At 36.8% G+C, this 13,404-nt stretch overlaps 5 protein-coding genes across 10 annotated transcripts; 3 read left to right on the forward strand and 2 right to left on the reverse strand.

Annotated features, from left to right (window-relative positions):
- The first annotated feature begins 2,334 nt into the window (after nucleotides 1-2,334).
- LOC132193074 (uncharacterized) lies at nucleotides 2,335-3,112 on the forward strand. The gene is made up of 3 exons (XM_059613443.1): nucleotides 2,335-2,621; nucleotides 2,714-2,876; nucleotides 2,975-3,112. The coding sequence occupies exons 1-3, from the start codon at nucleotides 2,384-2,386 to the stop codon at nucleotides 3,078-3,080; spliced, it is 507 nt and encodes a 168-aa protein (XP_059469426.1). The 5' UTR covers nucleotides 2,335-2,383; the 3' UTR covers nucleotides 3,081-3,112.
- Nucleotides 3,113-3,969: 857 nt separating this feature from the next.
- On the forward strand, nucleotides 3,970-5,341 carry LOC132192998 (ERI1 exoribonuclease 3-like). The gene is made up of 6 exons (XM_059613269.1): nucleotides 3,970-4,010; nucleotides 4,112-4,215; nucleotides 4,299-4,599; nucleotides 4,651-4,851; nucleotides 4,908-5,004; nucleotides 5,109-5,341. Exons 2-6 carry the CDS (start codon nucleotides 4,145-4,147, stop codon nucleotides 5,237-5,239), a joined length of 801 nt encoding a protein of 266 aa, XP_059469252.1. The 5' UTR covers nucleotides 3,970-4,010; nucleotides 4,112-4,144; the 3' UTR covers nucleotides 5,240-5,341.
- Nucleotides 5,342-5,662: 321 nt separating this feature from the next.
- LOC132192999 (ADP-ribosylation factor 2) lies at nucleotides 5,663-7,484 on the reverse strand. Its single transcript, XM_059613270.1, has 5 exons — nucleotides 7,265-7,484; nucleotides 7,053-7,133; nucleotides 6,772-6,953; nucleotides 5,968-6,093; nucleotides 5,663-5,902 (listed from the first exon to the last, which is right to left on the reverse strand). The coding sequence occupies exons 1-5, from the start codon at nucleotides 7,329-7,331 to the stop codon at nucleotides 5,816-5,818; spliced, it is 543 nt and encodes a 180-aa protein (XP_059469253.1). The 5' UTR covers nucleotides 7,332-7,484; the 3' UTR covers nucleotides 5,663-5,815.
- LOC132192995 (oxysterol-binding protein-related protein 11-like) lies at nucleotides 7,271-11,185 on the forward strand. Of its 5 annotated transcripts, none has more exons than XM_059613264.1 (12): nucleotides 7,271-7,726; nucleotides 7,824-7,946; nucleotides 8,013-8,237; nucleotides 8,286-8,460; nucleotides 8,652-8,850; nucleotides 9,451-9,515; nucleotides 9,571-9,787; nucleotides 9,850-10,061; nucleotides 10,124-10,392; nucleotides 10,445-10,564; nucleotides 10,616-10,783; nucleotides 10,839-11,185. In XM_059613264.1, exons 2-12 carry the CDS (start codon nucleotides 7,824-7,826, stop codon nucleotides 10,938-10,940), a joined length of 1,875 nt encoding a protein of 624 aa, XP_059469247.1. In that variant the 5' UTR covers nucleotides 7,271-7,726; the 3' UTR covers nucleotides 10,941-11,185. The 5 variants fall into 5 exon arrangements, with proteins under 5 accessions (XP_059469247.1, XP_059469243.1, XP_059469248.1 ...); XM_059613260.1 differs by having other exon boundaries at nucleotides 7,275-7,726; nucleotides 7,824-7,949; XM_059613265.1 differs by having other exon boundaries at nucleotides 7,276-7,726; nucleotides 8,013-8,234.
- Nucleotides 11,105-12,865, reverse strand: LOC132192997 (small ribosomal subunit protein mS31). 2 transcript variants are annotated; one of them, XM_059613267.1, is made up of 8 exons: nucleotides 12,795-12,865; nucleotides 12,673-12,733; nucleotides 12,364-12,583; nucleotides 12,203-12,302; nucleotides 11,968-12,145; nucleotides 11,739-11,903; nucleotides 11,453-11,682; nucleotides 11,105-11,401 (listed from the first exon to the last, which is right to left on the reverse strand). In XM_059613267.1, the coding sequence occupies exons 2-8, from the start codon at nucleotides 12,723-12,725 to the stop codon at nucleotides 11,172-11,174; spliced, it is 1,176 nt and encodes a 391-aa protein (XP_059469250.1). In that variant the 5' UTR covers nucleotides 12,726-12,733; nucleotides 12,795-12,865; the 3' UTR covers nucleotides 11,105-11,171. The 2 variants fall into 2 exon arrangements, with proteins under 2 accessions (XP_059469250.1, XP_059469251.1); XM_059613268.1 differs by having other exon boundaries at nucleotides 12,791-12,809.
- Between the last annotated feature and the right edge of the window lie 539 nt (nucleotides 12,866-13,404).

The raw sequence follows: 13,404 nt of genomic DNA on the forward strand, positions 1-13,404 counted from the left end.
CGCCGGCCACGGCCAGGAAGAGCAAAGTGAATCCGATCACGTTGACCAGAAACTTGGCCAAAATCTTGGCGAGCAGCACCTTCTTCACCTTCTTCAGGTGCTTCTTACCCTTATCCTTGCCGCCGTGCTTGGGCTTGCCAAAGGGCAGGGGAATCACTACTGGCTTGCCGTGGGCGCCAACAAGGGTGATTTTGTTATCATTGACGATGTTGTCCAGACCGGCCTGGCCGAGTAGGGCGGTGATTGCGTCAATCGGGCCGCCTTCCAGCATTTGTGAGATAAAACCGGTCAGTCCTGGCAAATAACAACAACAATGAACATTAATTAAAACAAGAAGATTATGAAAATTGACGTATTGTACGTTAGTGGGTTGTGTGATATGTGAATAAAATACTGGAATAATTTAAACAAAAAAATCGAGATATTTTTTAATGTGCGTGTTAATTAATAAGTAGGATCACTAAAAAATTTATATTATTTTGATTCGTTTTTGTAATTTAAAGACCAAAGATTCAATTCAATTACACTAATTAATTTTTTTCAAAATTCAAGTTTTCTTTACTCACCACCTTCAGATTCCTCTTCTTCGACAGCAACTTCACTCTCAGCGGGGACCAAGTATCCTTCATATCCGGACTGGACGCTGTATCCAGTCGGCTGCTCGGCCTCTGGGGTGCCATACTCTTGGGCAGGAGCAGCGTAGGTTGCTTTTGGGACGGCGGCGTCCGCAAAAGTTTGTTGGGCCACAAAGCCGATGAAGGCGATCACAAATAAGGCACGCATTCTATATTAGGATATAAATAATATTTTAATTAATACTAAAATAAAGTAATTTTTATTTAAATAACTAAATAATGAATCAAAATATTTAAAGCAGGCTACTTAAATTAAGATTTTAAAACACCTAAATTTATGTGCAAATTTCAAATTTAAGCACTTTTTTTTATTTAAAATTAACTTTTTCAGGTTTTTCTTATTTCCTGATTTTTCTCCAGCAACCTGTTAGATTGAGATGAGCAGAAACTCTGCTTGGTACAGATGAGAATTCTCTCGTCTATCACGTTTTTGCGTGGGACAAACATGCAGGGGGTGCGAGGGTCGGAAGAGAACTACTTACGCAAGCGGTGACGTCACAGGGTGCAAATTTGCGTGGGTGGCTGGCTGCTCTCCCTGTACAACTGAACGACTACGAATGACTGAACAACGGCCGACGCCTTTATATTAAAGCTGAAGCACCTAACGGGCCTTAATCAACTCTATTTTTAATTCCTCCCAATACTTTGATTTGCAGGACATATATAGCGATCAAATACCAGTTTCATTAAGTTATGTCTGAACAGAAATTCAAAAGAGTAAATATCATAATTATTTTTAAGAGATTAAAAAGAAAAAATTGAATGTTCAATATTTATTTAAACTGGATAAAATTTTATTTTGTCAGAAAAAAATCGCTAAAAATGGAACGTATAATTTAAATATAGGTTGAATTGTTCATTTGAAAAAATCAAACACGCAACACGTTTTCATAAAACAAAAATTATTATTAATTATTTAACAAAACTTGTGAAATAGCACACTGCAGCATTATTTTTCTGTTATAATATTTTAATTTAATTTTAAAAATAGATTGGTCCTATACAAAATAATTTCAATGAAAAATATTGATCTCTTTGTAATTTTAAAATGTTTTTTTTTTTTTTTTTTTGAAATCCGCAATTGAATCTGCATCTATTTTTATTAAAGACTATGAGCAGGGATTTCCTTACTTGCAGGATGTTCGTAAAATGCTTGTTTGAATGTGTACAAAAATATCTTCACAAAGCCATTCACCCAATTAAGCCAGCTGAAGTCAAACACCCCGCAGGCATAATGAGCAGTAAGCGCTTATTATAATATAACACATTTAACCTGCTGACCTAATTAATCCTGATTACCAGAGGAGAGAATATTTAACATTGCTCGAATTGTATAAAATATATTTCAAAGAATGATAAAACTAAAATCAGTTCCATAGAACAAAGATTAAAAAAGATCTTTGAAATGAATTTTTTAGATTTAAACTTACATAATATTTATTGCGTACCAACTATTGCATTTTGTAGATCATATTTTTACTAAATTTTGCTTATTTATTAAATCAAGCAGGATTGCATTTTTTTTATATTTTACATTTATTTCATTTTATCGATTTCTCTAATTTTTAATTTTAACTTTTCTTGCTCAATGCACTAGAAAAGGTTGGATGAGTCAAGTTTATACAGGTCTCTCCTTTACGCGTTTGGGGGTATTTAATAAAAGCCACCTCCAGTTCAAAGGTTTCATTCACTCTCCACTTGCCTGAAAGCAAACTAAAGGCAACTTTTGTCTCCAGCGAGTTCGCAAAATGAGGAACCTTTCAGTGTGTCTGGTCCTAGTTTTCCTCGCAGCGAGCAGCCACGGAAGGGTTGTACGCAGGGATTCCGAGCTCATCAACAAGGACACCCAGGAAACCAAGGTCCAGGTTGTCCTGCAGGTCGCCGACCCCGCGGACGATGATATCGAAGTTACCACGGATGAAGACACACAAATAATACTGCCATCAAGGGGCGCCAGAGTTCTCAGCTTCACACCCGCAAACCAAGGTAGTTACAATTTTGTATTTTCTTTAATTTATTTCAGTGATTATTTTGATAAAATTCAATTTTGTTGTTAATTTATTTAAAACATTTTATAGTGGCTGAATATGTGAAGAGCTTAATTCCGACAGGCGAGAAAATCCGCCCGGTTACCAGAACTATTATGGGCGCCGTCCAAGGCCATCAACATTGTTGGCAAAAAATGATCTGCCAAACTGGAAGGATGCTCTCTGGCTTCAAACAAGCACCCGACTTTTTGGAGTAAGTAATTTTTACGAAGTACATAAACATTCTAGAATGAAAAAAATAAAATTTATAAAATATATATAATTTTATCTTTAAAATTTTTCTTCTTTTAGCATGGTCGACAAGTATGGCCCAAATGCAGTGAAAGAAGTGGTTGAAATCATGAGAAGCTCTGCTGTCCAGGGAGATGATTGCTCTGCTCTCATCTGCGATGCTTAATTTGAAAATAGCTTGTGTGTTTTACAAAAATGATTTTAATTTATGAAAACGTTCCCTAATAAAATTTGAAACTTTTTTAAAATTGATTTGCTTTAACTCTCACATTCCCTTGCCATTGAAAATTTCCAGAGCAGCTTTAGAGAAATAAGGCAATCATTAAAACTCATAACACATTAAATATTGCTAAAAATTAAAGCGACTCATAAAAAAATCAAATTAAAATTTTTCACCAGCTATCAGCTTATATAAGTGTAGAAGTATGAATTTTAGGTAGGAAAACCTTTAAAAAAAATTTCAATTTAATATAATTATGCAGAAAAAAACTGCACGATTTGCGCATGTTTAACAGGTTGCCTAGTGCTCCAAAATAAGGCGGCGTATAGTTTCTAGATTTTCTTGGGCTTAATTTGTCTTCAGTTATAAAATTTATCTTGAGTGTATTGTGTCTGTGCGTGAGTGCGTTTATTTTATAACAGTGCAATAATAATAATAACGTGCCTACTTCTGATTCTATTTTACGCTATTTTAATTAAACTAATTAAAGTGTGATTTTGCGCTATTAATAGCGAAGATTTGCCGCGCTTTATTGTCGGTGCATACCACAGAGGGCAGACTTGGCCGACGGCGATCCCATGACGAGCAACGAGCACCCACGAGTGTTTTGGAAGCACAGCTGGTCCAAATAATCCAAACAACCAAAACTTTGAAAGATTCTTTGATTTTTGACTGAAGTTCAAACAAACGCATTACTGCAGATAAAAGGAACTAGTCATGTTTAAAATTAGGTATAATCAGCTAATAGAATTATTAAAAAAATTCAAATAATCATTAACGCATGACTTTATGTAATTACATAGTCATGCATTGGCCAATAAATTTGTTATGAAACTCTCTGATGCATTAACCAGTTGCAAGATTCATATTGTTGTTGTATGATTTAACCCAATTATGTTGTGCCTTGCAACCTAAATTATTGTGCGACTGTGAAACACGCTCATATTTTAATTTTGAATTTTTTTTATCTTCAGCAGGTTGAGATAAAAATTAAGACGCTAGCCGGCGTGATGTGGAGCCAATCATCAAGAAACTTATTAAGGCGCACCTCTTTTGTTCTAAAAAATGACAATCCTGTTAGGTAAAATCACCAATTTATACCATACATAAATCAATATAATATTATTTTTTTTATTTAAATAAAATTTTCTCTCCAAATTTCAGGACAATGAAGAAGCAAGGTGCAGGACCTGATGCTCTGAAAGAACGCAACAAAAACAGATACTGGCGCTTTCCGAAATCAAACACGAGCCCCCGACAGAACTTTGACTACTTTCTCGTCCTTGACTTTGAAGCAACCTGCGAGGAAAACAAAAAAATCGACGTCCAGGAAATTATAGAATTCCCTTGTATCAAGGTCAATGCCATAAGTCTTGAACCGGAGGCGATTTTCCACCAGTATGTGATGCCCACCGTCAACCCAGAACTCAGCCACTTCTGCACAAAGCTCACTGGAATAACTCAAGTAAATAATAATAAACACTTACTAATAATTATAATTAAACAAAATCTACAGGAGATGCTGGAGGGTCAGAGCAACTTTAAACAAACAATGCAGCAATTTGATCAGTGGCTCCACGAACAAGGCTGTGCAAACAACAGGAGCACTTTTGTGACCTGTGGTGATTGGGATTTGAAAATTCAGTTGCCCAAGCAGTGTCAAACTGAGGGCATTGAATTGCCGCAATATTTTACATCGTGGATTAACATCAAACATGTAAATATTTTATTGTTGGTTAAAAATGAATTAAATAAAAATTTAATTTGGTTTAGTCGTTTGCCGAGGCAACTAGCCAGTTTCCGAGGGGTATTGTCGACATGATGTCAAGACTGAATCTCAAACCTTTGGGACGACTGCACAGTGGAATTGGTAAACTTATAAACTAGATCATTGAATTAATTTTTTGCAGAAATTAAACTAGGGTACACTTAATCTGAATTTTCCAGTTTTAATCAATTTCTTTTTTTATATAGATGACTGTCGTAATTTGACCAAAGTGCTTCAAAAATTAGCTTATGAGGGATACGTCTTTCACAAAACTGGTTTCACTTGGCAGAGAAGTGGATTCGCCCCTAGCGGGCAGACTCAAGAGCCAAAGTCTTGAACATCTTTCTAATGACTGAAATCATTTGTGTTTTGTTTGATATCTAGAAATTTGACTGTTCAGGAAATAAAATTCCACTTGTTATTTACAAAACCAACATTGGCTCAAGACTTTTATTAATTCTCAATACAAACAGTTTTTCGTTTTGCTGCAATTTGAATGTTATTGTTTTACGATAGGAGTTGCCTTACGAGACGGGCTGAACGCAAACTTCGTAAATTGAAACTCTTGTCTTTACACGCATATATTGCAAACTTCAACAACGGCTTTTTTTTCGAGCATGAACGCTCCCAACCAAATATTCAGCATTAGGGTTCGAAAAATTTATATTCACTAAACTTTAAAAATAAAAGCAATGCACATATAGAATTATGTTTTACGAAAAGATATTCATATATACTCAATGTTTATAAATAATTAAAAGTTTTGGAACGTATCGGTGACCAGTTCAACTGCATTTTCTCCATTCTTCGATTTGCAAAACAGACAGAGACATCCAGATGTGACATACGAGTGAAATGTCTTTGCCAATATTTGCAAGAACAACTCACGGATAACAAACAAAAGAGGCTCAAATTACTTTTTGGCCAGCTCGTTTGACAGCCAGTCCAGACCCTCATAGAGGCCGTGGCCTTGAGTAGCACAAGTTGATTGAATATACCACTGCAATGAGCAAAGGAATAATTAATTAATCAGACCAAAGTAAATAAAGATTTAAAATATCTTACGTGGCGGTTTCGTAGCTGGTTGAGACCAAGTTTGTCCGTCAGCTCGGCAGCTGACATTGCATTGGGTAAGTCCTGTTTGTTGGCGAACACAAGAAGCACCGCATCTCTCAACTCATCTTCCTTTAGCTAAAAAAAAAATGCAACTTTAGCATTATTCTTTATTAAAATAATATAGGGAATAGGAATAAAAAGCAAATTGTTGATGAAAAAACGTTTTAAGGGAATCATCCTTGCTGTATTAAATTTTACTTAAATTAAAAATCAAAAGAATTTAGCTCAAAATTTAATTTTAAGAGAAAGAACAATTTCATTGGCAAAACTTAAAAAATTACACATTGCAAATTAAACCGTTATTAAAATAGAACACAAGAACTATGTTTATTAAATAGAAGCAGCAATAATTGTCGACTTTGAACTACCTGGCATCAGCATATTATTTTGCATCCTGTTTTTAAAAACAAGAAAAATATCAAGCTTGCAATTTTTAAAAACATGTCCTAGACCTAAATTCTTGTCTTACGATAAAAAAAATTAAAAGCTGCATTTTAAGTACTAATGAGAGCAACTTACAGAGAGAGAAGCTAAAATAATGTGTTAATAGTAATTTTCATTAAAATAGATTCTTGATAATAATAAAAACATATAATTATTTAAAAAATTACAGCCACCAATCAATTTTTTAAATTTAAATTTTATGATAAATATGAAATTTTAATAATCAATCACAGAAATGATAAACAAAATTAAATAAAGAGAAAAAATTAGCGAAAAATAACTTGATTAATCAAGGCCACACAAAATTACCATGTGTTCAAGCTCGCGCTGAGCCTCTCCAATTCGCTCCCTATCATTGGAATCGATGACGAATATCAGACCCTGCGTATTCTGGAAGTAATGTCTCCAGAGAGGACGGATTTTGTCCTGGCCGCCAACGTCCCACACCGTGAAGCAGATGTTCTTGTACTCGACGGTCTCCACGTTGAATCCTGCAATTGCAACGGGCGTATTATTTTATAACATTATTATAATGTACGACGTGTGTATGTGCTTGAGAGATAATGAAGAAGAGTCAGATTCTTCCGTACCGATAGTGGGAATGGTGGTGACGATCTCGCCCAGCTTGAGCTTGTACAGGATGGTGGTTTTGCCGGCCGCGTCCAATCCGACTGAAAGAGAAACAAGAAAAATTAACTTTAGCCGAGAAAATGATGCTTTCCGAATGGAAAAAGGCGATTGACGTCGCCGGTCGACGTCACCCTAGGCCTGCCCGCCGGCCGATAATGCACGGGATACACACCCATCAAGATCCTCATCTGCTTCTTGCCGAACAGTTTGGTCAGCACGCTGGAGATCGTGAGGCCCATGATGCCGAACGCTTTTGCACACTTTGGTCAAGGTGGACACCGAAAAATCGCCTCTCTGCCACGTCTTGCGGATCACGCAGCCGTCGCAGTCACTTTATTTACGCAGGGAAACACGATTTTGGACAACTTCAGCAGCTGACCGCTGACGCAGCACCAACGACGCCGCGCCCAGCTCGCGAACTATTGATAAGGCAACATCACAGTTTTGGGCCTATACGAAAGCCAGGCTGCGCGCGCATTAACTGACATCATCTGCAATTTGTCCGATCACGAGGTGGCCAATAACTGATAACCGGCCGATTGCGAAATATTTTTTGTTGACTGGAATCTCCGGAGTTCTGAAATTCAAGGTTGAAGAGGCAATTTTCTCAACAAGCGAAATCTCAGTGGCCAATGTAATTGATTGAAAGTTCATTTAAATGTCCCTAATTTTCAGATTTGAATTTTAGGTGTCAATAATTTATTGTTTGATTTTAAAATTTATTATTTCAGATGTCGGTCGATAAGCTGCGGCAGCAATTTCGAGGGCAACTCTACAAATACACAAACGTGGTGAAAGGATGGCAATATCGGTGGTTTATCCTAGACCCGGAGAGAGGAATTTTGGATTATTTCGTGGCAAGAAAAAATTATTCACGACTTAAATATCATTAATAGTATAAATCTCTGGCTAATTCATAGACGGACCCACAACAGCAGCCCAACCGAAAACAGAGGCCTCGAGGTTCAGTTCACCTCGCCTCGGCGGTGATTTGTCCAAGTGACGAAGACTCCAGCACCTTCACCTTGAATTCAGCGTCTGGAGAGATTTTTAAATTGCAGGCCATTGATGCTAGAGAAAGGCAGGAATGGGTCAATCGACTGCGGGCCGTGGCCGAAATGCACACTTTAGCCATTGCCCAGGTAGTGCTTCTCTGCGATAAAATTAATATTCACGATGTAAATATATTTCAGAGCAATCCTCCGCTTCCGCCTCGAGAGCACCACTCACTTGGAGCACCGCCACAAGCACCACTGGTGCACTGCTCATTGGCAGTTTTGGACGCCCTGAGGTCTGCAAGAGACAATTTGCAAAAGGCCGAGCAGAAAAATCAGGAACTGGCTTGCTTCATAGATGATTTGCCACCAAGTATGTAATAATTTTAGTTGTGATTTTTTTTTACTAAAAAAAAGTATAGTTTAAGTCAAATTAACAAAATTTGTCACTGGATTAAGAATCAAATGTATCAATTTCTTAGAAATAAATTTGTAGAAAAAAATTTATATTTCTAGATAAAATTTCAGTTATTATTATTAATATTATTTTCATAAATTTTTAAGGTGGATCCATTCATCACCTTGATCCAGAGCTGTTGATGCTCAAGGCAACATCTCAAGCAACAATCCTGTGTCTGAGTCAATGCCTGACCATTTTGCAACAGCAGCAAATTGCCCCCCAGGGTGTGCCACAGCCACGCACAAAGAAGACCCCAATCCACTTTATTCCGCCTCAACCGACTGACCTGATGGACAAAAAGAGGTTTGTTTTCTTGATATAGATTTTAAATCTCGAAAGACGTATGAGTGACGGTGCTGTTGGTTTGTTTGGGACAGGGGTAAAGGCACGGACATTCCCCTCAGACTTAGAGATAGTCCGTCGAGTTCGGCAGATTCTGATTAGCAACCAGCACCGTTCGTAAATTTTCGCTTTAATTCCTGTTCATGTTGCGACCAGGTACGGACCAGAGACATTCTCACATCAGTAGTTTATCTGTTCCGTTTTGCACCCACATATATTCTGTTGCTAAATCAAAATTTTGTTAGAGGTTGAAGCATGATTTTATTTAAAATTAATCAGGGGGTTAAAAAAACGCATAAAATACTATTACAAGTAGCTCTAATGAAATTGCTAAAATTTGAACCAACTCCAGATCAAATATCAAAATGCCATCCCACTCCATCATTTATTTTAATTTGCCAGTTAAATCAGGTAGATTTTAGTAATCCAAGTGCCGTGCATGAAAAGGCTTATTATCTAATCCAAAGCGATTAATTTTTATTTTGTGCTTTGTGATGTGATACCACACTCGATCAGATTCCAATTTTCTAAGATATTCTTTAATATTGATCCCTCTTTCAGTACCTCTTCAGCTCATTCCACCAGTAATAGTGAACCAGATAATATCTCGACTAACAAAAATCCAGGTATATGTTTTCCAATTTTGAAAGTCGACAGAAGTTAATGGTTTATTTTGAGCAGAGAAAATTCAACGCGATGATGAGTTAACTGACGAGGAAGTAGAGGAAGACCAGAACGCAATTCTCACTGATGAGCACAGCACTCTTTTAAAACTCGCCTCACACACCAAACGCGGCACTGACCTCACTCGAGTCACTCTCCCGACATTTTTGATGGAGCCAAAATCGCTTTTAGAACAGCTATCAAATTTTTTCAGCTGCACAAGTCTTTTCATCAAGTAAATATTTTTTAGTCAAAATAAAATTTATATACTCCTTTGCCTTTAATTTATTTTTAAAGCATTGGCAATTCAAAAGATGCCAAGGGTAGAATGCTTGCTATTGTGAAGTGGTACCTGACGTCTTTCAACGCGGGTCTTAAAATGCGTCCTGGCAAAAAGCCTTTGACCCCTCTTGTGGGTGAAACCTTTGTCTGCTCGTGGAAAGTTCTTGAGGGCACCAAAACCCACACGATTCATTTTGTTGCTGAGCAAGTACAGAACCAGCCACCTGGTAAGTGTTTCTATACCATTTATAGATAGAGCTAAATTTATCTAGATTTTTTAATTTTTTAGTTTCTGCATTTCACGTCGAGTGTCCTTCAAAGCAATTAAAGCTGGACGGTTTTGCCAGTTTCAAATGCATTTTCACAGGAATGTCTGTTGACATAACTGTGTCGGGAGGAATTAGACTTAACTTAGACTCCTTCGGCGAGCAGTACGACTTGGGTTACCCGACAGTCCACGCCAGATCAATCATATCCAAGCCTTGCATCCAACTGGGAGGAAAAGTCAACATCCAAAGCTCTACCAACGAGTTTAGTGCTGTTCTGAACTACCCGAAAGTACGCAGTTCAGATGGTAAAAGCAACAGTTTAATATTTTTGTTAATTCCAGTCATTCTTTGGAGAAAAACCAAATCAAGTTATAGCCGAGATCAAGGACGCCACCCACAATGTTATCTATAAAATTGTGGGCGACTGGACCACCAGCCTCAAAGTTGTGAATTTAAACGAGGTAATTTTAATTTGCTATTAAGAATCACGATTTTTATAAAATATTTGCCAGCAGAATAACTCGGCGTCACCATTGGAGGTACTTGGTCTGAAAACTTTGCCAAAGCGAGTGAGACCAATCGACAAACAAGGTCAATATGAATCAAGGAAATTGTGGGGTCCTGTGATCAAATCTTTGCAAGAAGGTGATATTAATAAAGCAACAAATCATCGACTTTTGGTAAATTTTTTAAATTAAATGCAAACCAGGTCCAATAAAATAATTTTAATTCTAGCTTGTTGAGCAGCAAGGTTTCCAGTCGCAAAATTATTTGCCAATGTACTTCAAGCAGACTGCAGGAGATCAGCCAATGTGGTGTTTTCAGAATTGTGATTAATCGTCGTCATTGTCCACGTCTCTGGATTTTTATGTTATTAATTCAATCAACATTTATTAAGATATATATCTTGGGAAAGAAATATTTTTAATGGCACGAGCTACCTGTAATCTCACGAAGCATTAAAATTTTTGGGTTTTTTATATGTACAAAGAAAGTAATGGTTAAGTCACAATTTTTATATGCTACAGCACTTTCTTGTTTATTTGAATATAGTTAAAATAAAATGCTTTACATTGCTCCGAGTTCTTTCAGAGTATCAGTTTTGCTTACAAAGTACTCTCTGTACCCTTCGATGTGGGCTTTCTTCTCCTCGACAGTGAAGTGAGGGTTTTTCGACAATCCGATGCAAACCAATTCCATAAAGTGGCGTACGGGACCCTTTTTTGGGCACCAGTCTTGCAAGTGCTTCTCGAGAAAAATATGCTCGGAAAATGGAACACTCTGCTCCTCTTCCCAGCCTAATGTTTGAAACGGTAATTAAAATTTTATTTAAATTTATTTTAGGTCACCTTGTTCGTTATCAATTGGGAATTTCCATAATTTGCCTTGGTTTGTCCACAAAATCATTTCTTCGTAAATATTTGATGGTGGATAAGTGACTGCCAGTCGCAATTCCCGTTGACTCATTTTATCCCAAACGGAAAGCAGTGGCTTTGCGTCGGACAACGTCTGTGCACTTTCTGTGAAAATTCCCAAAGGGACACTTTCTGATAGACCAGCGCTAGGGCCCAATTCATCCCTAAATCAATAAATTTTATTAATTTCCTATGGAAAATAATTTGCAAACTAGATTACCTATTGAATTGTCTCTGCGGCCTTCTTCGGATGAAGCCGCTTTGCTTTTCATCATATGAGGCATTATCTATCAGAGCTTTAACTCTACTAGACCTTGAATGTGGTTCGTACTTTCCTTTAGATGTTGTTGCCACTTTTTCCACTTTCATTCCCCCCAGCAGTTCACTATGGGAGATAAAATGTAGTTTTAAAAAATGATCAATAAGCATAGCATCGCAAAAGAGAATACCTCAAATTAATTGGTTCACTTGGAGGAACCTCCTTTTCTTTAAGCGGCTCTTCCATCACATGCTCGATGACAGGCGCTTTCATAGACGCAACTTTGTCCACCAAATCTGCTTTGACTTGCTCTTTATTGCCTTTAGATATGCTTGCAACTCCATCAATAGCATCAGCCATATCTTTTCCTAAAAAATCATTGAATTTAAAAGAATAAATTGAGAAAATTTTATCTTTGATATTACCTAGATTATATTCAGCAGAAGAGGTTATCTTCTTAAACACTCCTTTTTTGCTTGTAGCAGTGGACAGTTTTAAGGCCTCAGCTTTCAAAGCCAGATCATCCTGCAGAGGAAAAAAGTTAACATAAATCCAAATAGCAAACAAATGTTAATTTATTTCATACTTTGATAATGGCTTGCAGAAGCTCATTCAGTTTCAGGCTAGCTTTCACGGGATCTGCTGACTTAACAGAAGGTTGAGGCTCATCACGACTTTCCAATTTCTTGTCATCCTTCTTAATTTTTGGTTGAGACTTTTCATCGTCCGAATCAGATGAGCTACTGTCCGAAGAATCCGAAGATGAACTACTCAAAAATCTACCTGGCTGAGTCCTTATCAAAATCCTTTGTGGTGAAAAAAAAAGCGGAAAATGTTACAAATTTCGATCACATTTTTTTTCCAAATTTTTTAATAAAAAATTGTTATAGCTTACCAAAACTTTTTCAGATGGCTCATGCCTACTTTTGAAGGCGCAAGTGCTTGCATTTTTATAGCTTTTTAAATAAATATTAATATTCTTGAGTTTTTCAACAAAAACAAACCATAGCAACCTACAACACGTTTTCCTGCGAAGCAAAAGTGGCAAAAGTATAAAGGGGGCGTGTGTTACTGATGGTAGACGCGCGGCGGGTTGCATACTACAACTAAACAAGGCGTTTAAGATTCCGATTAATAATTTTCACGAAACACACCACGATGAAAATTTGAAATATTATGCTATTAGTGCGAATTTCGGAAAATTTGAATTCTTCTTAACTTTTACATTTTTTATGTATTGTATATCGTCGGCTACGCGGCCAAATGGCCGATCTGGTAAATACCCCTGTGGGGAAAATGGCTAGTGGCCACTTTCCCCGTTGGGGAAAATGGCAGATGAGCCTTTTTTTAAATTTTACAGGAGAAGCAAAAAACTGATTATCTGCTCCAATTTTCAATGTTCAGATTTCAAAATTTGAACCAAAGTTCAGCATGTTATTGCAGATAATTTGGTAGACTTAATTTTCTTTTAAACCTTAATATACACCTGTTGTAAGAAATTTAAAGGGAAGTAATTCCACACTGAAAGAGTAAAACGTACAATACAATCGAAATTAAACCACTTATGCGATTATTTCCTGCTTTTCTTTGTTCAATTTAACTTGATAATAATATTTTATAATATAAT

The sequence above is a fragment of the Neocloeon triangulifer genome, unplaced genomic scaffold (genome assembly GCF_031216515.1).
Source record: "Neocloeon triangulifer isolate White Clay Creek 2 clone unplaced genomic scaffold, ASM3121651v1 ptg000003l, whole genome shotgun sequence".
NCBI classification, from domain to species: Eukaryota; Metazoa; Arthropoda; class Insecta; order Ephemeroptera; family Baetidae; genus Neocloeon; species Neocloeon triangulifer.